This window comes from Chelonus insularis, unplaced genomic scaffold, assembly GCF_013357705.1.
Source record: "Chelonus insularis isolate UGA/USDA-ARS -01 unplaced genomic scaffold, ASM1335770v1 contig_3_pilon, whole genome shotgun sequence".
Taxonomy (NCBI): domain Eukaryota; kingdom Metazoa; phylum Arthropoda; class Insecta; order Hymenoptera; family Braconidae; genus Chelonus; species Chelonus insularis.
The window spans coordinates 3,036,356-3,061,100 of NW_023276556.1; the positions used below are offsets into that span (position 1 = coordinate 3,036,356).

The 24,745-nt window shown below is 29.4% G+C and overlaps 2 protein-coding genes and 1 non-coding gene across 6 annotated transcripts; 2 read left to right on the forward strand and 1 right to left on the reverse strand.

Moving 5' to 3' along the window:
- Positions 1-200: 200 nt before the first annotated feature.
- CalpC (calpain-C) lies at positions 201-24,679 on the forward strand. Of its 4 annotated transcripts, none has more exons than XM_035085824.1 (14): positions 201-216; positions 14,647-14,790; positions 15,982-16,051; positions 18,427-18,709; positions 21,960-22,230; positions 22,428-22,770; positions 22,873-22,967; positions 23,058-23,290; positions 23,382-23,560; positions 23,629-23,687; positions 23,831-23,978; positions 24,080-24,196; positions 24,275-24,333; positions 24,454-24,679. In XM_035085824.1, the coding sequence occupies exons 2-14, from the start codon at positions 14,653-14,655 to the stop codon at positions 24,478-24,480; spliced, it is 2,022 nt and encodes a 673-aa protein (XP_034941715.1). In that variant the 5' UTR covers positions 201-216; positions 14,647-14,652; the 3' UTR covers positions 24,481-24,679. The 4 variants fall into 4 exon arrangements, with proteins under 4 accessions (XP_034941715.1, XP_034941712.1, XP_034941714.1 ...); XM_035085821.1 differs by lacking the exon at positions 201-216 and adding an exon at positions 9,809-10,384 and having other exon boundaries at positions 24,454-24,678; XM_035085823.1 differs by lacking the exon at positions 201-216 and adding an exon at positions 9,895-10,384 and having other exon boundaries at positions 23,382-23,551; positions 24,454-24,677.
- On the reverse strand, positions 210-7,893 carry LOC118068429 (myosin-VIIa-like). Its single transcript, XM_035085819.1, has 15 exons — positions 7,752-7,893; positions 7,572-7,685; positions 7,261-7,407; positions 6,994-7,178; positions 6,816-6,937; positions 5,806-6,749; positions 5,363-5,746; positions 4,958-5,301; positions 4,715-4,889; positions 4,543-4,593; positions 4,122-4,394; positions 3,852-4,058; positions 3,542-3,779; positions 2,904-3,465; positions 210-2,839 (listed from the first exon to the last, which is right to left on the reverse strand). The coding sequence occupies exons 1-15, from the start codon at positions 7,791-7,793 to the stop codon at positions 244-246; spliced, it is 6,384 nt and encodes a 2,127-aa protein (XP_034941710.1). The 5' UTR covers positions 7,794-7,893; the 3' UTR covers positions 210-243.
- TRNAN-GUU (transfer RNA asparagine (anticodon GUU)) lies at positions 8,297-8,370 on the forward strand. Its single transcript has one exon. It is a non-coding gene; the product is annotated as a tRNA-Asn (tRNA).
- Positions 24,680-24,745: the final 66 nt, after the last annotated feature.

Consider the following 24,745-nt stretch of genomic DNA (forward strand, 5'->3'; position numbering starts at 1 on the left):
CAACTCGAAATTTTTCTAACCATTGTTTCACCAGATGTCTCTCTTGTTGCTTTTTTTATGCTCGAAAAAAGCTATAGTTACGAATTGAAAAATCATCCACATAAGTATAGTAATGTTGATAAAGGAGGTTTCTATACGAAAGAGTTTAGCAAATAGTTTTTTGAAATTGATATTTTTCATAAGAAATTTTGTTACATATGGAATGATTAAATCGAGGTAAATACATAATTAAATTTTTTTCTATCATAATGAAGTGATTTCTTCATCGATTTCATCGTCTTCAAGCATCATTTTGAAATAAAAAATATATGAAGATATTAATTCATCCATTTTATATCCTTGAGCAGTTTCACAAAGAATTTTTTGACCTTTTATAAAGTTACCAATCGTCATATGAAAATATGTATTTCCAGAAGACCAATTTGAAATTTCTGTGAAACCCCATGTTAATATAATTTCTTTTGTTTGTGGATGAATAGCACTAATACCATTTTTATTTATTGCTAGTATAAGGAACTCTGGTAAAGTAATATCTGTTGATTGTTTTACTTCAAAGAATGCAGATCCAAATGTAGGCCATTGATAAATTTGTTGTAAAAATAATAATTTTGCACCATTCTCATCAACTCCTAAATTTTCTTTATACGCAGTAGTTATGTGTTTTTTCCAATCGTTAATAGAATAAACTCGAATGAGATCAGCAGGAACATATTCTTGAATATTTTTTGGTATTTCTGAAAGCTGTTCTTTATTATTACCAAATTTGCTTCGATATATTAATGCAGCTAATTTTGCAGCTGTTTGTTTGTTGCAGTTATGATAACCACGAAGAAATTTTGGTACTTCTTGATGGAAATAAAATATTTCATCAGCATTTGGATCATGGCCTGGATAAACATTTATCCATAATTTTTTCATGAATAATATTTGATATTGAACTTGAATGTTTGTTGATTTGGTTATTAAATTTGTTTTTTGTGTCCATGCAATAAGTTCATGAATGAAATCAAAGAAAAAGAAATCATTCGGAATAGAAACTACCTTATCAGCAATCCTAACAAATAGACTAAAACCTTTATTACTTTTTAATTGCATTCTTTCAGTAATTTCTTCACAAAGATCTGAAGCTCGTGATAAAGAATGTATTTCAAATGCTTCATTAGTATCATTCGGGAAATAAATTTTATGGAAAATTTGCATGCTTTTAAATCTAATAGCTTCAACTTCTAAAATATAAGGAGGATGTTTTCGATCACCAATTTTTAAAATATTATTGAATCTTGTTAAACAATCCATAGCTATAGGAGATTTGGACATAGATAAAAATGCAATTACTTCTTTTTGAAGTGTCACTGAACAAGACATAATTCCAGTCGCTAGCCACATTAATTCCCATCCTCTTTCTTCACTCAAACGGATTTTATTTTCAGTTAACTGACGAATTATTTGACAGTAAACTTCATCTTTTAAATCAGGATGCTCTAGTGCTGATTTAAAAATAAAATCAGTATATTCTGTTCCTAATCTTTGACAATTACCCGGTAAATCACCCATATATCTCAAAATATTCGAAAATATATCCACACCAACTTGGGCTAAATCTTGATTTTTACCAACTTTTGCAAGCAGTGGAGCTTTCATTGGAGCACGTGTGTGTTTCCATAAATTCTCAGGAATTGATTTTTTTACTGAAGAAATAGTAGACCCTTTCGAAAGGGTTACATTATAACTTGATCGAAAATTATCTTGAGCAAATTTTTTCAAAGTATATGCTTGTTCCTTATTTACTTGTTGACTTTTCCGTCTTGTTGAAATATTTTTGGTGCTATAATCAGTTTTCAAGATTTCTACTATTTCTGAAGATGGTTTTGACATTGTTGGGAGAATTAAAACACATTCTGAAGGAAATTCTCCTATATTTCCATTTAATTCACCGTATCCAATTAATGAATACATCAATGTATATCCTGTGCAAGATCCCATCAGCTTTATGATATCTCCTTTTCTGAATGAAAGAGTAGATTGTTTTTCTTTCAATGGATCTACATTGCTTAAATAATCTTGGGTGGCTACTACATACAGAGACTTCTCTTTCAAACCATCAATTAAGAAATTAACTAGAGATACCAAATCATCTGCTTCAATACTTTGAAAGATAAATTCTTCTCTTTGGATTGTTGTTAATACTAAATTATTATTTAAACTATTATTAAATTTTTGTACCATTATTTCCGCAATTTCCGGGAAGGAAATTTCCATCAATACTTGTTCTTCATCATTTACAAAGTATATTCCAGTCCAGTTTACTGCAATTATGATATTGACAGGTAACTCTGGTCCAGCAATTTTCACCGTTTCATAAAATCGTGAAAATAACAATGGCCACGTGATTTTAGCAAAAAGAACCACATTTTCTTTTGCTTTTATTATTGATTCTGATTCCATAATATTTATATTTTGTTCATAAACTTCAATAATCAATTTTTCCCACTTTTTGAAAGTCTCTTGTGTAGTTCCTTGGAGTAAATGATTAGGAATATATAAATGTAGGGTGGATTTTAGTTTATCATGTGCTAGTTTGGTATTATTGTCGATATAAAGCTGCTGAACTATCAACATTGCTATATCATTTTCATTATTACATCTATATTCTCCATGCTTTAATCCTCGCACTATCTGATGATAAATTAAATCAGTTGCTCTTTGATCAAAAGTTGGATCGTGCCATGGAGCAAATATTTCTTTCCTTAAAAATAGTCTCCATGGTGCTGTACGTTCAGATTGTCCTTGTTCTCTTGCATATTGTTCACATTGACAAATAGCATCCATTATGTGATTTCTGAAAATTATATGTTCATAAATATATTAGGTAAGGACTACAATAAATAAAAATATTTAATTACCTTCCAGCTCCAATGGATAAAACTTTATCGTACAGAGTAATAAAAAGAGAGAAACCAAAGGTATCTTTTAAAGAAATATTTTCAGCAAGTCTCTTAACAATTTCTTGTGATGTACTTGCTGAATCAGCTTCAATAATCTTAGAAGTACCATCCATAAATGTGACTTCTAAATGAATAGGTTTTTTACTCTTTGTAGCTTGAAGTTCCAACCAACTCGGTGGTTGAGTTCTAGCTCCATTTTTATATGTTCTAGTGAGTCTATGGTCACAATATGGAGCATATCCTGGTGGTCCAGAGTGGATAAATGCTCTTAAATAATTAACAAAATGTTCACTCGGAGGGAAACACCCCAAACAAAGAGATAAGAGTACCCATCCACGAGCATGAGAAACATTACTTGGATTTTTATTTAACTGTTTTACTATTTGACAATAAATTTCATCTCTTAATTCTGGCCGAAGAATTCCATGACCAATAACAAAATGTAATTTTTCTAAATTGCTACTTCGAGTTTGTATCCAATTTTGATAAGATTCATTGACATATTCATCTTCAATAATTCCTAATAATTGTAGAAATATAATAATTGAATTTTAAGTTTTTTTTAATAACAAAAAAATAATTTTCAAAATTCATACCTTTCTTAATATCACCATGTAGTTTATTTTGTCTTTTTAACGTCATTCTAACAATATGTTTTTTATTTTTATCCTTATTAATTAATTTTTCCAAATCGTTCGATCTTGCAAAACTTTTCGATAATGTCTCAGTAATTGTTGACATTACTGTTTTATTTGGAGAGACTTCTACTGGATTTCTCGGTTCTGGAAGATCTCCCATAAATCTTAAAATTGTTATCCATAAAGCTTGAGATGCCTACAGAAAAAATTGGATATTAAAATAACATTGTGCTTACAAAAATCAGTATTAATAAATATTTATATTCACTAATTGATCTGCTGGAGTAGAAAGATCGAGTAATGGTTGTTTCAAAACTCTCTGAGAATAATGTGGTGTTGCATTCGATATGAAATATGTTGCTGCAAATTTAAAAAAATGATAGCTGGATATTTCTAGCTTAGAAGGATCTTCTTGAGGAATTTGCAAAACACTTTTCCGTCGTCTAGTAGTTTCAGAACTTGTTGCAGGTAAATCCTGTACAAAAAAAAAATTGATTAAATTTTATATCGTATTTTTACTTCTGCTAATGAAGCATACCGCATAGATATTAGAAGGTAAGTCTTTTATTGGTTGAACTTTTGGCTCAGTCTCCAAGAATTCAAAGAATGGATCAATATTACATTCAGAATCTTTAACGGGAGTATTCACATTGTGATTATCAAACTTCACTAATGATTCACGTAACTCTTTCATTCTTTGTTTGAATGTTTTTAAAGCTTCTTCTTTCCACAATTTATTACCAGTTGTTTTCATATTTTTTTCATCTTTACTTTGAAGCTCTTTAATTTCTAATAGTTTCTGCTGATACCACTGTATATACATTAATGAGTTAATAAAATTAATAATATAAATAAGTTATCTTGATTAAAATAGAATAAAAAAATAATTCAATAAAAAATCAGTTGGTACATAATAATGCTTTTAGACATATACTCCAAGTATTGATAAAATACTTCACCTCAGATTTTTTCTTAAAAATACTCCGGACAAGATAACCACGTATAAGTGCCTGTAATTTAAAAAAAAACAAGTTTTTTAGCAAATAGTATAATTATATTATCTTTAATAAAATTAAAATTATATAGAATTTATTCTTAATGGTCTACGTTTGAATATTAATATTTGATAACCTGAAGCTTTATAATGATCTTCCTTTTCTGCTGGAATTGATAGGTAAGCGCACGAGATCGAATACAAGATTGTAGTCGTTGATATCCTTTTTTTATTATTAAATAATTTTTCCTTGGTCCATATCCTCTCCAAACTCGTTGAATCATTAAAGCTGCTAATTTCTTTTTTAGATATCTAGAAAAAAATTTTTTTAGTTTATTTTATTATTGCTAATACTGATAAAAATATTGAAAAATTATTACCTTTTTCTCCATATCCATGTTCTTACATTCTTTTGAATGATAATAATACTATTAGCTAATACTTGATTCCTTTGTTGCTCCAAAATAAAATCATGGTTTTCTTTAAGAAATATCTTAGTCTTTCCAAGCTGATAATCACCATTATCCTTTCCTACAACATTTTCGCAAATTTTTTCTGCTAATGTTCTGTATTCTTTTGAATCAGCGCCTTTTGCTAAACAACGAAATCGGTTAATGAATTCTTCATAATCATGACGAATTGGATATCCTGCACGACGAATTTTTGCAGTTTCCATCATTCCAGAATACCTCAATTGACGACAGCAGAGAGATCTATCAAAAAGCTATAAAAAAGTTTAATGCCATTTAAAAAATATTTAGTAATTTATTAGGATAAATACTCACAGATGGCTTTTGATCTTCATTTGGTTTGATACACCGAATGAAAAATGGATTACAATTTTCCAAAGTTTTCATTAATACATCTAAAGAATTTCGGAATTCTATCAGTAAGGTTGGAGGTCGCTTTTTTTCATTTGACCTGTCGGACATGAATTCCCGATGAAAAATATTCTTTAAAAATTCATTTGATGATATTGAAATGAGTTGTTTTAAATCTGCAGAAAAAGTATCTCGATTCTTCTCTAAAAATCCATTAACTTCATATTGAACTTCTCCAGCAAAATGTTTTATCCCAAAAGCTTTAATAGAATCAGATTTGGGTTTTATGTAATTTTTATTGCCGGAATGGACTTGATGAAGTTTATCCAATAATGTCACGTCAGTTCCCTAGAAAATTCAGTACTTTCAAGACTTCTTGTAATTTTGTACAGGTTCTAAAATATTACCTTGGGAAATTTGCTTTCTTCATCAATTAGAGCCATGATATTAGTGGCTTTCATTCCAATCATATCAAGAATATTTTGATTATCAATAAATTCAATATGTTTCCAAGAGATTCCTTCTTCAGTATAATATTGCTGCTCCATTTTAAAAATATGTCTTACAAAAAATTGTTGAAGATTTTCATTGGTATAGTTGATACATAGTTGTTCAAAGTTGTTATGAATAAAATTTTCAAATCCAAAAATATCAAGAATTCCAATAGAATTTTTAGAATTTGTTTTTGGTTTAAATATTGTATTATTGATTTTATCAACAATCGTATTAAATAGACGGCTATAAACTGCTTTAACAAAAGAGTCTCTTATATCGATTGCTTGAGCTTTAGATAAATTACTAATTACTTGTTCTCCTTGTACAAATATTGTTTTTCTGGTCAAAGCTTCTTTAAAAGCTCGATTATGAACACCTAATATTTCTGTTGCTGATTTCATTGACAAATCCTCAAGTATTTCAGTCGCATCCATATTAGATATCGTTATAGATTTGTAATTCATATTTCCAATATGTAAAATTGCTGCAAGGAGTTTAATAATATTCCAACTTTCTTCGTCATTAAAGTTCAATACTTTCATAGCTGCTCGACAATCTGCAAATTCTTTAGCATCGTTACGAGTTTTACATTCAGTGGAACTTTTTAAATATTTATAGTTTCCTGATGATTCTAAATTCAACTTGTTCTTTTCTTCTTTTGACAATCCAACAAGAATAGAATAAAAAATATGGTAATTTCGTTCTCCTTCAGCTTGATAAACTAAACGACTCTTTTCCAACAGATATTGCTCAATTTTCGCACCCTCAATGACACCATTTTTATTAAATTTTACATCAACATACTTTCCAAATCGTGATGAATTATCATTCCTAATTGTTTTGGCGTTACCAAATGCTGGAAAAATTGTATTTTATTTTCATCATTTTTGATCATTTGATTTTTATTGACAATTATTTTCACCTTCTAAAATTGGATTAGCTTCAAGAATTTGTTGCTCTATCCACGAATGTTCGCCACTGATTGCAGCAAGATACTGTAAAATCAATTTTGTGCTTTCTGTTTTTCCAGCACCACTTTCTCCGCTAGATAATAAACACATTATTCCAAAAATATCTTAGTGAAAAAAATTTGACCATACCTGATAACAATGCATTGATTAGCTTCTGATCGTATCATTTCCATAAAGCAGTTATCACCAATGGCAAAAATATGCGGTGGTTTCGCTCCTATATTTTTTTGTCGATAGGTAGTAACTTCTTTTTGTGTATAAATATTTAATATTTGGTAAGGATTAATAGCTACCAACATATTTCCTGTATACGTCTATAATAAAAAAATAAAGCATATTTTAAAATACATCCATCATTACTGACAGAAAAATAATTTTTTTAACAGAGTTCCATACATAAATTAAATTTTTATTATATCGAATATGAAGATTTTTTAAAATAGCATATTCCTGTAAATCTCCAAGTTTTATCATATCTTCTACTCCATTTATAGAAGTAGGATGCATGGACTTAAGAATAGAATCACGACTGATTGTTTGAACCTATTTTGGAAAAAAAATAGGGGTTAATCAATTTATTATTCTATTTGTGCATAAGTTTATAAATAAATATTGACGAAGAGTTGCTGATCATTATTCTGATAAGATTAATTTCCAGATCATCATAAAAAAGTTTTCTAGTTTTAAGATAAGCATTTAATCATTACCTTTTCATCATCTGTCTGAACTTGAACATTCTTCTTGTCAATTGAAATAATTTTACCTCCATAAGGGACATCAAATTGTTTGTTCGTAATGTTTTTAATCCACACATAATCACCCTGAAAAATAGTATCACAAATTTATTTTATTTGAAATTGTTGTCATAACTTGATAAGCTTACTTACTGGAATATATTTTATGTCACTTGTTGATAATTTGTCTGACATTGTTATAAAAAAATGTTGAATAATTATTATTTATGTATTCAACAATTTTGAGAATATTTTTTCAAATAGAGCAAAACAATGGCTAGTTTATGTGATCTAGCGTTAGATATTACTGAGCTTTTAGTTATCTTTTTGCGCTCAATACTAGTGAATTCACCTTCATGGCTAATCCATTATCAATATCATTACTTAGAAATGCATTTTTTTTGCCACTCTCGTAAAAACACATTTTCGTTATCGAAGTAAAAAAGAATGAATTATGATTAACAGTTTTCAATAATTCAATTATTGTTACAATAAAAATAACCTTCTAAATAAATTTTTTATTAATTATTCTAAAAACTATGAATTAATATTTATCCTGATATTACAGGATAATGTTAAAAGTAGTAACAGTTTATTAGTCTTAAGAATGAAGTCTATTGTTACCAAAAATTGAGTGTATTGTCCAAGTAATATTTTTTTTGGAATTTGAAGTAAAGTGGAGGATCATTCCATCAACAGTCTCTGTGGCGCAATCGGCTAGCGCGTTCGGCTGTTAACCGAAAGGTTGGTGGTTCGAGCCCACCCAGGGACGATTTATTTTTGCTATTCTACATCAAAATTCATCCTAGAATATGATATTTAGTACATACTTGATTAAATCTATAATTTTTTTATATGTTTATTCACGTTTAAATCAAATGTCGAACAAAGGATAAATTACTTCAAATTGCCCGCCTAATATTGATCAAAAAACAACCTAGTACGAACACACTACGAAAGATGGCGATGGATTACCATCGAAAACTCAGATGGTAACGCATCATACATCGATAATATCAACTAGTCAATACGCATTTGAAATCATAAACATAACCTGTTCGACTTATTTCAATAATAGCAACTATTAAAGTATAATTACACGATCATTATAATAATATTTTTATGAAAAAAATAGCATTGTTCATAAATTAATGTTCGAAGTTAATAATTCTAAAAAAAACGCAGTAAATCATTAATTAAACTGTATGAAATTGTTCTGCGTAAAAATATTTTTAAAATTTATGCAACAAAAGTGGCCGATTCTTTTGTTAAATGTAAAATAAATATAAATATACTGCAAATATAGCATCAGTGAAAATGGAAAAATCAGCAACACCCCGTGAAGAGTTAAAAATCATTGGAAATACCACTGGATATATATATGATATTTCAGTCAATGTAACATTTGATTGTATACGAAACACTAAATCCTTTAAACATTTAAGTAACGCATCAATAGCTACAATTGTTGCAAATATTATTCATAAATATAATAAATGGAGTGTCGCTGGAAAAAATATTATGATTAATTTGATTCATGAGACTAATCAACAATACAATTCAGGACATTATAAATGGGAATCACAAATGAGTGTAAAAGGTTGCTATTATGGAAATGAAGTTTTCCAAGATCTTCCTACTGTATATGATTGTTTATCTTTTGTTGGTTTTTTAAAACCTCAAGAAATTGAAGTTGACAAAACTTATTCAATGTTTCTAAATTATAATGTAACATTTTTTTTAAGTCCCGCACTTGATGTTACATTGTCTTACTATCAATCCAAAGGATACTCTTTCCGAAGGCCAATCGTCGATAAGGTTCTGGATTTTCAGAAAGTTTGTGATACTTTGAATTATGATAGTTCGTTTGATCACCAAAAAGTTTGGGAGACTGCTTTGCTGGAAAGCACTACGATCTAGCCAATTTTTTCTTTTTGAATTGATGAATAAAAATGAAACTCTAATTGATGATGAACATATTAAAATTTATCAATTATATTACTTTTTCCAAAATGCAATGTCATAAAAATATTTTCTCATGTTAAAGTTAATTTTCATGTAATAAATTTTTTTAATTTCATAAATCCTTGGATTATTTATTTACATAATTAAACATTATCGTTGAACATAATAGGGTTTTCTGCATTAAGTTGATCTACATAATACAAGAAAATACAGTCGTTGTAAATTTAGATTTGAATTCAACTAAAATTGACATAAGTGAATAAAAATCGTACAGTTATGGCGGGGGAAAAGAGAAAGGATGATAATAGTTGAAGAGTAGGGACTTCTGGAAAAGAAGAGGAAAGTATTGAATCAACGTAGAAGCTAGTATGAGACACAAGATAAACCTCTAGAGGTGGAGGTGTAGAACTGACAATCGTGACCAGATCGTGCAGTCCTCGCTCGTGAACTCGGCGATCACGATCGAGTACTCATGTACTCGTCGTGTTATTTCTGTACGGAAAAGCTCCAAGTCACAACAAATATTAACTTTGCAGCCAAAAGTGTTAATTAGAATTGTTTGATTTATCTATTTTCACTTTCTTATGAATATTATTGTGTATGAATAGTGTGAATTTTCACGTAATTTTCAAGTGAAAGCTTAAAATTAAGTGATTAAGTGTCAAAATTGTGAAAAATCATTTTCACGAATTGAAAGTACTTTTATAGCTGAATTTTGTGATTAATTAAAAGATTGTGGGTCCTGCGGGACCCTACAAGAGACTGGAAAAATTTAAAATTTTTATTAAACGATATCGAAATAAACTTTCCGAATGGTTAATGTGAGTATTAATTTTGATTAGTTGTTTTATTATTTCAAATATTAAAAGAATAACTTTTCAATTATTGAGTTCACAAAATGTCATACAATTTTTTTGATCGCATGGGCCAAAATAGAACAAAAATTGGTGCAGGAGTAACATTTTCACCTAGAGAGTGAGGTCGAAACTTTCGTGTTACGCTCTGACGAAGCCCGCATTTTTTCTAGCTTCCTCGTATTGCCACGCACACGATTCAACATTCGATCGCAATTTCTCCTCTAGTTGGTCATTTTTATTAATTTACGTTTCCGCTTTTTAATTTACTCCCAATTAAGATATTTATGAGTTTTACCAATTTTTCTAGTGTCTCCAAGTAGCAAAGAATCACATCATTTGCAGTAACTTGTATCTTTGCCTAAATTTGGAGATAGCAAAGACAAGTGGAAATGAAGATAGTCGTAGGAGTATAATGAAGAAGAGTAGTCTCATAGCACAGGAAAAAGGATATTTGCGATTCTTCAACTGATCAATAGCCAATACTTGACTGTAAACGATTTGCGAAGGCGTCTTGCAATTATATTTCAACAAGTGTAGGCGTTTTCAGTATATGAAGACTTTTATTTACATGGTAGTCACCCTAGTCTTCATATAATATACAAGAAGATTATGTAGACATGACACGTGATTTTTTTACTTTCAATTATTCACCCACGCAATTGCTAAGATATTATGAAATATATTTACAAATGTAATCAATTTTTTTTCGATTACTTAACATTAACAATAGCAATAACAACAATAAAAATGTTTTTTTTATGACACATTAGCTAGATGGAAGAAACCTTTTTTTATCGTTAAATTACTTGATACTGATTCAGAGACCAATTCTGAAACTTGACAAAACCAGGTTTGTCTTCTCTCGACCTCAAAACACACAAAATGCCGACTCAGAATTCTTACACACACGAGTGTTGCCCCGCATCAGGTGTCCAACTCAAGACAGAAACAGGTATAATACTTTTACAGAGTTCTTTCACCCGTACATACACGCAAAATTAACGATCAGTAGAAAGTCGATTTCGATTTAAGAACACGAATCAATTGGTCGAAGAATTTTATTTCCATTCAATTATTTTCAGTGAAACAGAAATGCAACATCGAATTTGGGCAAATCTTTTAATGTTTTTGATAAAAAAAAAGATTGATGTAAAGAAGTTTAATTAAATCAAATGGAATGAGAAAAAATCATTTTACGAAATAACGAATGAAAAAAAGTGCAATACCTCCATTGTAAAAGACAAAGATTACAAGAGGAAAGAATAAAAAGTCCATTTCAATATCAATTCTGAAGATATTACTATACCCCATGAATTATGGTTTCTGAAGTGGAAGCAGGTTGTTATAAACAGCCAAAGTTCTTGTGAAGTTATTCAAAAAGAACAAGAACAATTTTAAAATAAAATTGTCTTCAATTTTGAATTACGAGTGAACGTTGTATTTTTTTTTATTCTTCCACGTTATTATTATTATTATTGTTGCAAGTCAACGTAAAAGTATTAAAAATAATAAGCAAAAAATATAATTTAGAGAATAAAAACTGAATCAGTAATAATAGTAATAAATACAAATTGTTAATAAATTAAATGAAAAAAATTTATTTGAAGAAAAACTATGTAGACATAATTATTACTTATCTTAAATCGTGCAAAATATGAACTATAATTGAAAGGATTAAAATAACATAATAGAAAGCGAAAGTGTAATAACGAAACAGCAGAAAATAAGTTCTAATCATCATTGATGTCAAGCTTGAATAAATAACTTTAATCTTTAGAAATTCTTTGAAATAAAAAGGATCGTTAAAAGGAGCCATGGGCTGCCTTCCTTAAGGAGCGGCAGTGAAGTCAGAGAAGTGTAAGTAAAGGAAGAAGGATAAAAAAATTTAGAAGGATAAACTAAATAAAAGGGTAAAAGGGATAGGATAAAGATACGATGAACCACGACCACGTACATTCAAGGTCACCTTGACTCACGTCAGCGAAGAACAAAAGCAAAACAAAGAAGTAGACAAAGGATATCTTCATCCTTGCATCAACTTGAATTAAATGGAAACAATGTTGTTTGTTGTTTAATCCTTTTATCTATTGGTAATGAGCGAATATGAACATGTAGAAGGTACTTTGATAAAAAAAAATTAAATTATCTTATTTAGATCTCAGTTTGTGCGGAGAAAAGCTACATGAAAACGCTTGAGGGTTCAAGATCCTTCTTCATATATACGAGAACTCGCGGAACGAGTAGGTACACTTGAAGCCATGAGCTCATGCACATTTCTTCACGTCTCCATCTTCTCTTAGGATGTCTAGAGCATGAATAATTTAATCCTGTAAGATATCAATTATACTCAACTTATTATGAGATACCGAAACTGCTATTAATCTCCAGTAAATGTTGATTATAAGAAAAATATGTTTATTTAGTATCTAACTAATTTAATGGTTTTGCAGGTGAAAGTGGAATTTTATTGGTATGAGAACTCGTAAATTATTCGGAGAAAATTTACAGATTTTCATCTAAAATGACTTCTCTATGAAAGTTTCTAGAAAAGAAAATTTTGTCTTGAATCTCTTGATAAATCATCACAATACTAAAGAGATATTTAAAGTAATGATAACTGTGAAACAATTTAAAATCTAAATGATTGTTGTGAAGTGAACATTTCAAAAACTTTTACCAATTATTGTGAAATTGACAACTCGTGGTGATAAATTAATTAGTAACATCAAGAGCATGTTTAATTCACCATACTAAGAAATTTATTTCTTCTGTGGATCTTAAGCTTTCAATACAATTTTTTCCGTTACTTGATTCTGAAGAATAAGTAGTAATAACAATAATGTGCACAGTGAAGTGAATTTAATTTTAATTAAGATAGGTCAGAGTGTACAAGAGCATTGCTAAGAGGGGAATCCTACTATTTTCCCGTTACGTCAAATGGTAACTCTTTATAACGGATGTCCTTGTATTTATAAAATGATAATTGTTTCATTTATTAACTAACCCAATTCTTCAAGATCAGAGTAAATGAATCATCAACTTTAAAAAAATTATATCTTAAAAAATTTATATTGAAGTAAAACTTTGAAAGTATCTTACACAAATCAAAAAAAGAAAACAATGAAAAATTTAATGATATTAATTAATCACAGATTTAATAACTTGTATATCTTATTGTCAGAATGAATATTAAAAATAGCAGAAAATTAGTCTGTGGTAGAAGAAAGTGTAATAAAATGAAAGAAGAATTGATGATTTAAGTGGATTATTATTTTTTCAATGACTTAAAGTGTTTTACGGTTGAGGAAATTGAGGTTGACGTGTTTAAATTGTTGAAGAAGCATCGAGAAAGCATCTCTTCAATCGCTAGAAGAAATGGCGCGAAGAAATAATTTATCTGAACATTTAAATGATAACAAGAAAAACATTTTCATTTTCTTTATCATTCTAGTAGAACCATGATTGACTTTAAAAAACTTACAACTTTCTCTTGATATAAGCTTCCGATGATAGCTCTGATGCAACAAATGTAAAAAAGAATGATAGCAATGTTTGGATTAATAAGTAATGTAACAATGAAATTTTTTTTTACCACACCTTAGTCTGGAATGCTAAATAATTAAACATTCTCATACTGTGAATCGTTGCAATGTATTTTAATAAGTAATTTATGAAATTAATCATTAACTCAGTTACTTATTTGTCTTGGCAACGTGGGTTAATTCTATTTTCAATGGACCTGTTTTAAGATTCTCTGAGAATTTTTTAAGACATTGTGCTAGCGATTAGAATGCAATATGTATGGAAAAATGCATAAAAGCAGGAAGGAAGAAATGTAGTAGGTAGAAGTAGCAGCAGAAGGGTGCTGACCTTAATAGAGTCTTTAAGAACCGCGTGATCGTTTATCGAGGTCAACCACAGGAACTTGGTGCGTGGGGTATGCGTGTTACATCTATGTGCAACATCAAACATTACACAATATTTCACGTGGCCTCTTATTTTGATTTTTTAAAACAATGTGTCCACTTGTTAATTTTAATTAGTCACTGATGAAGCATAATAATTATCAAGGAAAATAATTTAACATTCTATGGTATGATGATTGATGACGAAAATTATGACGTTGTATTAATATTAATATTTTTCTATTTATGGAGTACTGTTATTAATTAGCAAGTGTTATAATTAAGAATGTTCACTGAGTAAGTTTTATTTTTTTTTTTTAGGACGTGATGAGCGAATACGAGCGGATCAAGCGGACATGCTTGAAACGCAGTGAACTGTGGGAGGATCCAGTATTTCCGGCGACTCAGGCGTCAGTTTTCTACCATCAAACACCACCATTTCAGTTTCAATGGAAGAGGCCGAAGGTATGAATTTTTTTTTATGTTCAGCAATACAAAATGTAATTGAATTACATTTGTAACTGATTAAACAAAAAAAGTGGGTAATAATTTACAAGTGTAATTCAGATTTCGAGGATATTAAGTTAAAGATGATGATGCAAATGGTACAATAGTTAAATGAAAGGTAGACTGATAAAAAGAATTGAAGACAATGGTGTTAAAATGATGCAGTAATTGAATCCTCTTATTCCATTCTCTCTTGGTTGGTTTTGTGTACAACTGAACTACGTAATATTCATGGTAACACAAGCGTTTAATAGCAAGGTCGCTTTGCTGCATCGTTGAGTTCGACTTTCATGCTGATGAATCCACTTGTTTTATGTCAAGTCTTCTTCAACCTAGAATTTTAGGAGATTAAACAATTATTAAACTATTAGCACATGGCTATTTGATGAAAAATGTAGAAAAAAGCAAAATGAATGAGTACAAATGTTATTATTATAGTTACTACTAGAGAGCTGAGGAAATACCGGAAGTGTAGTACAGTATAGAGGACGGAAACCAAGCAGTGGTCGTCGTAATGTTCTTCATGTCCTCGTCATACTTCAAGTCACTTGCGGTGACCGACAGTTAACGGCTTTTAATTAAAATGTAACATCATTACAATACATTTGTCATCATCACTAAATTAATATTATTTCAGTCTGAAATTAAGATATTAGTTTCATGTGCATTTACACCGATTATGTAACTGAAAAATAATATACTATCAAAAGCATATTTTTCACGAATAAGAGTCATTGCGTGAATGACAATTTTTAAAATTAGTCAGAGTTGATGCTCTAAAAATCAAGGATTTATTTCTCATTTTGTATCATAATTAAACATGAGTTAAAATTACATTTAACTAATTATATTTCTTCAGCAGTACGAATAATTGTGTTACACGACCTCAATGTAGAAAGTACGACAGCCTTGTTCACTTTAACTAACATGAATATTTTTTAAACAAAATTCGAATCTATCGCAATAATCATCCTACACAAATTTTCTTTCAAATACTGTTAAATAATAATGGACTTTTGATGTATCCATTGAGAAATTTTTCTTATAGAAAGCACATAAATATTTTTCATTGATTTTACTTAGATATACTTATCTAAGGTTAAAAGCTTCCTTTTGAATGTATTTCTAATTTTATTATTTTATTTTCAGGAGCTGTGCAATCGTCCAATTTTTGTAAGCGATTCTCCAACACAGTTCGATGTCATTCCTGGAAAAATGGGTAAAGATATTATCAGTTCTTATTGAAATAAAAATTAGAAACACATTATTAAAGCTAGGATAAAAATGTGTATTGAAAGGGAGGATAGATGTATAAAGACGATATATAAATAAGTGGGAGGAAAACTTGAGTCTTCATGTGAAGAAGATGAAAAAGAAGAAGAAAGCAAAGTAGAGAGGGTAAGACGTAGAACGAGTCGTTCCGGTTTAGTCCTTTTTATATCCTGGGTAATGTGCCTGAAGGAATGCTTTTCGATAACGCGTAATGATATAGTTTGCCCAAGAATGGAGCTTGAAAAATGTAACTCTTACGCATAAGCAATATGAATAGTGCAATGAATCAAAACCACATCATTAACATTAGTAAGACGTTCTTATTCTATTTCTAGACAGTAAAGTGTGAAGTAAAACTGAGTCTATTGTATTGAGCATAGATTATATTATTGTGTAATGTCTTTATTATTACAAATTGATTGAGTTATTTGGTTATTATTATATGACTGTAAATTGAATTTTATGTTTTCTTTTAATGATTATTATTGACTATATAAGTATGAAATTTATAAAGAAGGGATTAATGATAGTTACTGAGAGACATTAACACGTATTTACGTCCTTTACAAGGTATTGAGAATAATTATTGAGATTGTTGCATTACACGGCGTTTGCGCTTCTTCGCATACCTCCAGAGGCCATTCTCCACGATCAAATGCCAATAAATCAAATCAACCTTGCACCCGCATCTTATTCAACTGCTTCCGTATTTCTTAATGTTTTCTTCTTGAATCACGTTACCTTAAAATTATCTCATGATTCATGACATAACTTTATAATTACCTAGAAGCATAATGCTCATTAAAAAAAAAAATTTCTAAATATTATTAAAAAAATGTTGGTACTATTTTATTGAATAAGGTTATATTTTCTTACCATTATTCAATATGGGTGTCTGGCATTTGATATAAAAAAATGTAGAAATTATAACACGTATGGTAAAATAATTCAGCACATTATCAACTTTTATTACATTAAATTAAATGTTTATGATATTACAAAATATTCTCTTTTATATAAAATGATATGATTCATATCATATTTTTTTTTTGTGCAACACAACAACAAAATAAACAAACCAAACTGTCAGTAAATAACCAAAGTGAAAGTTGCAATTCACGACGGGTAGATTTATTTTTAATTAGTCCAATGAGACACAATATGATTATATGATAAATTTTCATAACATGAATGATAAATTTGTATTGATAAAAAAAATCTTCTAACTTTCTATTGAGGTTAGATTCTAAATCATTACGAACTAAATACAAAGTTGAATGTACAGATCAAGTTTGAAAGATAAGTTCATAATAATAATAGTAACTACAAGGTAACAAATATTCTATTGCTGCAACAGATTAAAGTTAGCTCCTGTAATAATCTTAATTTTTGTTTTCCTCATCCTAAAGTCTACCTTCCGGTCTGAGGTAGTTCCAGAGCAACTGATTACCTCATTATTTTTGCAGGTCAAATTGAATGTTGACCTATCTAAAATGGAGATTGTTGCTGGAATAGACCTTTAAACTGTTGCGACAGCAAAGTCTTCTATTCCATGTAGTAATAGAAATAAAAATAAGATCATATTATAATTATTGAAATGCAGTGAAAGTGAGTTCTAGTATCATTTACACGACAGGAAATACGGGTAAATAGTTTACAGCCAAAACTGATACGTTTCGGTTCGTTGGAAAGGAAACTCGTGCATTAAATGACAATTACCATATAGTTTTCTTTTATTCTTAGTATTTTTTACAATCGAAAGTATTTCAACCAGCAATCTATAAAAAATACAATTTAATTGAAGCATTTTTAATTAAATAGTTAATAAGTAATTTTATAGGTAAATAAGAATTTTCTCACTAATACAATTGACTGTCGAGTGTCTTGATTCTTCTTGCTTAACTCGTCTATAATTCTCGAGGCGAGACAGTGAAAGTAGAATCCCAGAGCAGATTGAGGTTTACTTTAAGACTCGTGAGTTCAATTTTAACTGCTTACATTATTGTCATAAAAACACTGACCTAATAACAGTTTATCAATTATTACTTATCTAATTAAATCATAATCAAAGAAAGAAAAAAAAGTTGTGGGTAGATTGACTCAAGCCAGTAAGACTTAAGAACTTTCGTTTTCGAAGGTCTAATCTACTCTACAGTTGACTGACTTTTGTAAACTTGTTCTTATCTTTGTTTCAAACGTGATCGTGGTGTAGAAAATCGTTAGACCTTTTTAAAAAATATTTTTAGAAATAGCATGTTCTAATAGATTGTATAAATTAAAGACATTATGAACAGAAGTTTATTTTTTAAAACAATTTTTCAGGTGACAAATGGCTTGTTTCATGTTTGGGAGTTCTTCATTTGAGTAAAGGCTTATTTTATCGAGTTGTACCAGCCGATCAAGGTTTTGGTAATTTGGGAGAAGCATCTGGATCACCCACGTCAGAGTATGCTGGAGTTTTTCGTTTCCGGTTATGGTGGTGTGGCACTTGGGTTGAAGTGCTGGTTGATGATCGACTTCCAGCAGTTCATGGTCGGCTTGCTTTTATTCAAAGCCGTCACAGCGACCAGTTTTGGCCTGCCTTGTTGGAAAAAGCATATGCAAAGTAAGAAATCAATAAGATATCCATTAAGATTAAGAACTAATGAATTACCAGTTTGTCAAGAGACTTAAATTGACATCAATTATTTTGATAATTAAAAATGATAAACAATTTGATAGTATTTTTTTAAAAAGTACACCTATAAATCTAAGATTTTGCTTCTGAAAGCTATGAAATCAAGGTAGTTAACTTTAACGAAAAAGAGTAATAAAGGTCAGGAAAGAAGCAAACTAAGATGAGAGTATAGTGAGGAGAAAACGTACACGAGAGAAAATGAAAGATACTTGAGTCAGCCTTCGAAGGCATCGAGTAACTCTGTACAGTAAAATTCACCTTCGCGCTCTGCTCAAGCCTCCATGAGGTCCGAGTAATGGCTTTTGCTAGCAATCATGACTCCTAAGACTCTAAAGTCACTCACAAATCTTCTTCCTTCCAACAGAACGCTTCCATACAATGTCTGCCATTATTTTTGCATATATTAAACACCGTCATGGTAAAAAAAGAATGATTAAAAGGATTCTTTACAAAAAAATTATCACTGAAACATGGAAGGCTTTTGATTTATTTATTACAAATATTTTACTAACATTAAATCAAGAGATGCGAAACATAAAATTTTCATGAATAATAAAGCCAGTCAAGTCTTGTTTTCTGCATTTATAAATAGATGCTACACAAATGACAAGTCATTGATAAATAATTGTAGTGTAAAAAATATTTAACCATTCAAACTTAATGATAAAGTTCATTGACTTAAAGTTGTCACAATTTAAAACAATCACTGACGTTTCTTTAAGATGAAAGTCATCTGGTCAACAGGTGTGTCTACTATAAGAATATTCTAGAATTACTATCGTAATTTTACGTTTGAATAGTTTAATAATTAGCAAGAAAAATATAGTAAATACTACCCAGAACTATAAAATGTAATAAGTACTTGGTTTATTTTGTTTAAGCGATAATCTACTTCCTTTTAGTATAATTCAATTCAATTTAATCATGAATTCCCTTACTCTTATTATCATTTTATTCTTCATCGGTATTTTCTTGATCTTGTCTTCCGTCTTGACTGGCCTGTAAGAGTCCAATGATCCTCTCTCAGCATTTACTTTTTTCTTTTCTACCTCAATCTAGAAATTCCTGGAGATCGAAACAACTTCTAGGCATATTCCTCATATTATTATAGGCCAAAAGCCTGCGGATGATGCATATTAATTATAGATACAAGATAATTTTATTTTTTTAAATGTTCTGTGTATCATTATGCTCGTTAAGGAGAAAACATTTTTTTTAATCGAATCAAAAAGATAAACTAACATTTTATATTAATAATTAATGGTTCTTTCAGTAGCTTCATTATATATATCAAACACATTGACTTGAAATAGGTCATTTTGATGAATAATATTTCTTCACTTCAAGACTTCCAGTCAATTAAACGATTAGTAAGAATACAACCATTAATATTAATCAATTACTCATAGCCGACATCAGAATTATATTATAATAAATTTTCCAATTCAGCAAAACATACCAGTAGCTGATCCATAAGTGTAAAATGCAATTTTTTATCATCACATTTCGAAGATAATTAATTTCTCATCACGTTTACTCATTCTTCCGCTTTGACACATAAAAGAAAAGATCATGACTTGTAGATGATGATAGTCGAGATAATCGATGTATATTTATACTCATCTGATGGTAATGAATGACATTCATGTCATACAATCCTTATTCTCGATGGCTCACAGTTCCAATAGTTGAACCTAGAACTGAACCTCCGGCATATCCGAATGAGGAAACTACATGTAGAATTATAATAGTATAGAAAGCTTTCATGTAGTGTCCAACGTGTTGTACTCAGCGCGATTTCCATTAGAAAATACACACATACTGTTCAATTTATTTCTTCAAGCGTCACATTTACAGACGCTTCTTTCTTCTCATCACGTTTTTCTTCGTCCACACTAAGTATCATCTTTTAAAAAAAACCTCTGTTCTAATAAAGCACTGCTTTCTCTACTCTCATTTGTTTCTCTCCCTCTCTTGTTGTCTTGTTGTCTTCTTTCATGGCTTATTTCTTACCACACATTATGGGCCAGCAATTTGAAAACCCGTTGAGCATTAAATGAAGCAATTGGGGTCATAGATGATTCAAAGATATCGGAAATGGATTTCTGGTTTCCTATAATTGTCTATTCAAACACACCATGATTATTTAAAAATTTAAACTTACAACAAATGTATAATTTATATGATAGAAATAAATTGATGTATTTAATGGACATTTTATGGCCTTGATTTATGTATGTAAAATCAATTTCGATTGTACACATTGCCGATACTTTCATTGAACAAGCCCAGAGTCGGTTCGTTGCTCACAAGTCGATGGATCGGAGGTCAGTGCACCGACTTGTGTCCATGCGCTTCGCCGATTTCTATTTTTCATTCAGGATTGTATAAATTTATTTAAACATGAATAATAAAAAATTATTATCCTAAATTATATTTTTTTATATCATTCATATAGCAGAAAGATAAAACATTCACTACAGTTTATAGCATTACTTGAACAAGATCTATATAAAATTTTCAATATTTAAATCAAGGAAAATGTTTAGGACAATAAAATGAATGGTGAAATAAGATCCCGGATATAAACTGGATAGGCGGTATATAAGATGAATAAAAATAATAGTTACAGTATCTAAGAATCAAAAAATATTCATCCTCTTGGCAACTTTTATCAAAGATTAATAGACATGATCGAAGGAGTGGATGCAATTGAAGAAGAAACAGTTGTAAAAGAGGAAATGAAATGTTTGAACGAGTTTACTTGATTGCGTGTTAACTATGTCCTTCTCTTCCTTGAGAACGTACTCACGGAATTCATGGACTCACACGTGAGAATGGTTACAAGCTCTAAGAATCATGATCTAACGCACGTATGCTGGTTTAGGTGTCACATTTAACGCTCATTTTGTAAACAATTTATTTTTAAAAAAAAGTCAAATTAAAGTGAGATAATAAATATAAGATTTTTCTCTTCGAGAGATAATTTTCCAACAAAATTATTACCTAATACCATATAATCAGGTTTTAATGAATTGATTTTCCCTCGAGTGTTAAAGCATTTAAATAGAAAGTTAATTTATCGAGATTTTAGTTGATGAAGCAGTGAATTACTTTGTATTTATATCTATATGTATTTTCTTAAGAAGAATTTTAATTCTTTTCTTTGTAATTTCAGACTGCACGGTTCGTATGAAGCACTCAAGTATGGTACTCTCTTGGATGGACTTTCTGATCTCACTGGCGGCATAACTGAAAGTATTGCCATACGTCAAGATCCAACTGGATGTGGAAGAGCACTCGCTAAACTTCTTGACATGACTTCTTTAATTACTTGCACCGTCAATAATAATAACAATAATCAACAACAGCAAATTCGTACAAGCACAGAAAAGCTTGCTAATGGAATTCAAATGGGCATTAATTACAGGCTTTATGCTGTGGAAAGGGTAAATAAATTATAATTTAAAATTATTTTACGTTAAAAGTGTTTACTACTGTGAAATTTATACATATGAAAAGAAAAAATCATATTTTTGTTAAAAGTAATTGTAAAATTTCATTTTAATTAATATAATTATAGTTTAAACTTTTCCAATTTGCTTTAAAGAATACTAATTGTTGTTATTATGAATTTAATGAATAGGTAGAAACGTTTGGAGGTGAAGCAGTTCAATTAGTAAAATTACGAAATCCCCTTGGTCCAGGTGGAGAATATATTGGAGCGTGGGCTCGAGGTAGTCTTGAATGGGATGATGTCCCAATTGTTGAAAGAGATCGATTGTCTGTAAGGAATATGGCAGAAGGAGAGTTTTGGATTTCTTATTCAGATTTTGTCAAAACTTTTACACATTTAGAAGTTGTTCATTTGGATGCAGAAACGTCAAGAGATGAACCTTCTTTACATAGTAAACATACATGGCAAATGAAGTTATATCAAGGTAGTTGGAGGAGAGGAGTTACTGCCGGAGGATGTCGGAATAATCAAGGTTTATTTTTTTTGTCTCTTTCTCTCAGAAGCTATTAATTATCAAATAATTATATTTTTTTTTGTTGAATTTCATCACTAAAATATGTAATTTTTTTTATAGAGACCTTTCATATAAACCCACAACTTCACCTAATTTTAAGCGAAATGGAAGAAGTAATTGTGTCGTTGAATCAACATTCAATAATGGAACCAAAGGTATTTATTAATTTAATGACTAACAAAATAAAAACTTTATTTACATATGATGTAATATTTAATGGAATATTTTGTTTTTATATTCTTCAGGTAATTGGTTTTACAGCATACACTTTGTCAAAAAATAGTACAGAGTCAATAAATAGACAATTTTTTAAAAAGAATAAATCTCTCATCAATTCGCAATATACAAATAGTCGACAAGTGAGTCATCGGTGTCTTCTTGAGCAAGGTGGATATTTACTTATACCTACGACTTTTGAGCCGGGACAAGAGACTAATTTTACATTCAGAGTTTATAGCAGTAAGCCTTTAAAACTTAAGTAAGTATGAAGTTATTTATATATTAATATTAATTTTTGTCACACTGTAGAAAGATATAGAACTTAATTCTAATATTAATTTATATTTCAGGCTTTTAGATACTGTTCCAACTTTAATCAAATCAGCCATAGTTAAAGCTCCTGCTCTTGAAGGTAAAGGATTTTCACAATATGAAGCTGTTTTTCTACAATTAGCTGATGAACACAAGACTGTAAATGCCTTTGAATTACAAGAATTATTGGAAGCTTGTCTTCCAAATGGTAATATTGGTAATGCGGATGATAATGAAATTAGAGAAATTTTTATGATTAATAAATATTAATTTTTTGATTTTTAGATTATATTAAAAGCTGTGCATCTATGGAAGTTTGTCGTCAAGTAGTTCTAACAATGGATGTATCCTTGCATTATAAAATAATATTTTTAGATTGAAAACTAAATTTTGTTTTAAATGTATTTATGAAAAAATTATATAGACTCTTTGTTATTCTTAGAAGTACAAGAAATATTAGATATATTCCTTAAGCACATATTTTTAGAGCTCTGGTAGCGGCAGGCTTGAATTTAACGACTTCAAGGATTTGATGTGTAGTCTCAAATACTGGCAAGCTGCTTTTAAAAATCACACAAAAGAAAGAACAGGTATTCTCAAGGCTGAAAGACTACGTGACGCACTTTTGGAAGTTGGTAGGAAAATAGAAATTTATTATCACTTTCTACAGAGTACTGTTACTAATCGTTTTTCTATTTGTTACATGTATTGAAATAACAATTTTCTTTTTTTGTAGGATTTCAATTGAATACTGAAGTTTTGGCTGTTCTGATTCTTCGGTATATGAGAAAAGATGGTACTTTGAGATTTGGAGATTTTGTTTCAGCTATTCTCCATTTAAGTGATGCATTTGGTAATATTACTAATAAAATGTAATTTTATTTTATTAAAAAAAAAAAACGATACTGACTATACTTTCTATTATTTTCAGCAATTTTTGAAGGAAAAGATCCTTTACAGAATGGAAGTATAAAACTTACTCTTTCAGAGGTAAAAATATTGAATGTTTCTAAAAATACAGTTGAATAAATAAAATTAAGTAATCAATATCAGGCAACTACATATTTAAATTAAATACTGTATGTAAAACTTTTTATAATTTTATTTCAGTGGTTGCGATCATCTCTAATGTGCTGAAATAGCAAAATTAAAAAAAGCGTAACGCAGTTTCTTGTAAATAATACATTATGAAGAAATTATTCTCATGGGCCATAATCGATTAACTGAGAATTCTACTTTCTTCATTTTTTATGATCTTTTATAAAAAAAATTAATCTTTGTAAAAAATACTATTTTTTATAAACACTTATTTTTTAACTTAAAGTAATAAAATTGTATTATATAAATAATGTACTGATAAAATTAGATAATAAAGTTATCTCTATTTTGTATACACTTGTGA

Excerpts from the sequence above, each read along its gene's own strand:
- LOC118068429 (XM_035085819.1), bottom strand. The coding sequence starts at position 7,793 with ATGTCAGACAAATTATCAACAAGTGACATAAAATATATTCCA. Across the intron at positions 6,750-6,815 it reads AGCTAATCCAATTTTAGAAG|CATTTGGTAACGCCAAAACA; the intron begins GTGAAAATAATT and ends CAATTTTTCCAG. Across the intron at positions 5,302-5,362 it reads ATGAAGATCAAAAGCCATCT|CTTTTTGATAGATCTCTCTG; the intron begins GTGAGTATTTAT and ends ACTTTTTTATAG.
- CalpC (XM_035085821.1), top strand. Across the intron at positions 14,791-15,981 it reads TTCAATGGAAGAGGCCGAAG|GAGCTGTGCAATCGTCCAAT; the intron begins GTATGAATTTTT and ends TTTTATTTTCAG. Across the intron at positions 23,688-23,830 it reads AAGTAGTTCTAACAATGGAT|AGCTCTGGTAGCGGCAGGCT; the intron begins GTATCCTTGCAT and ends ACATATTTTTAG.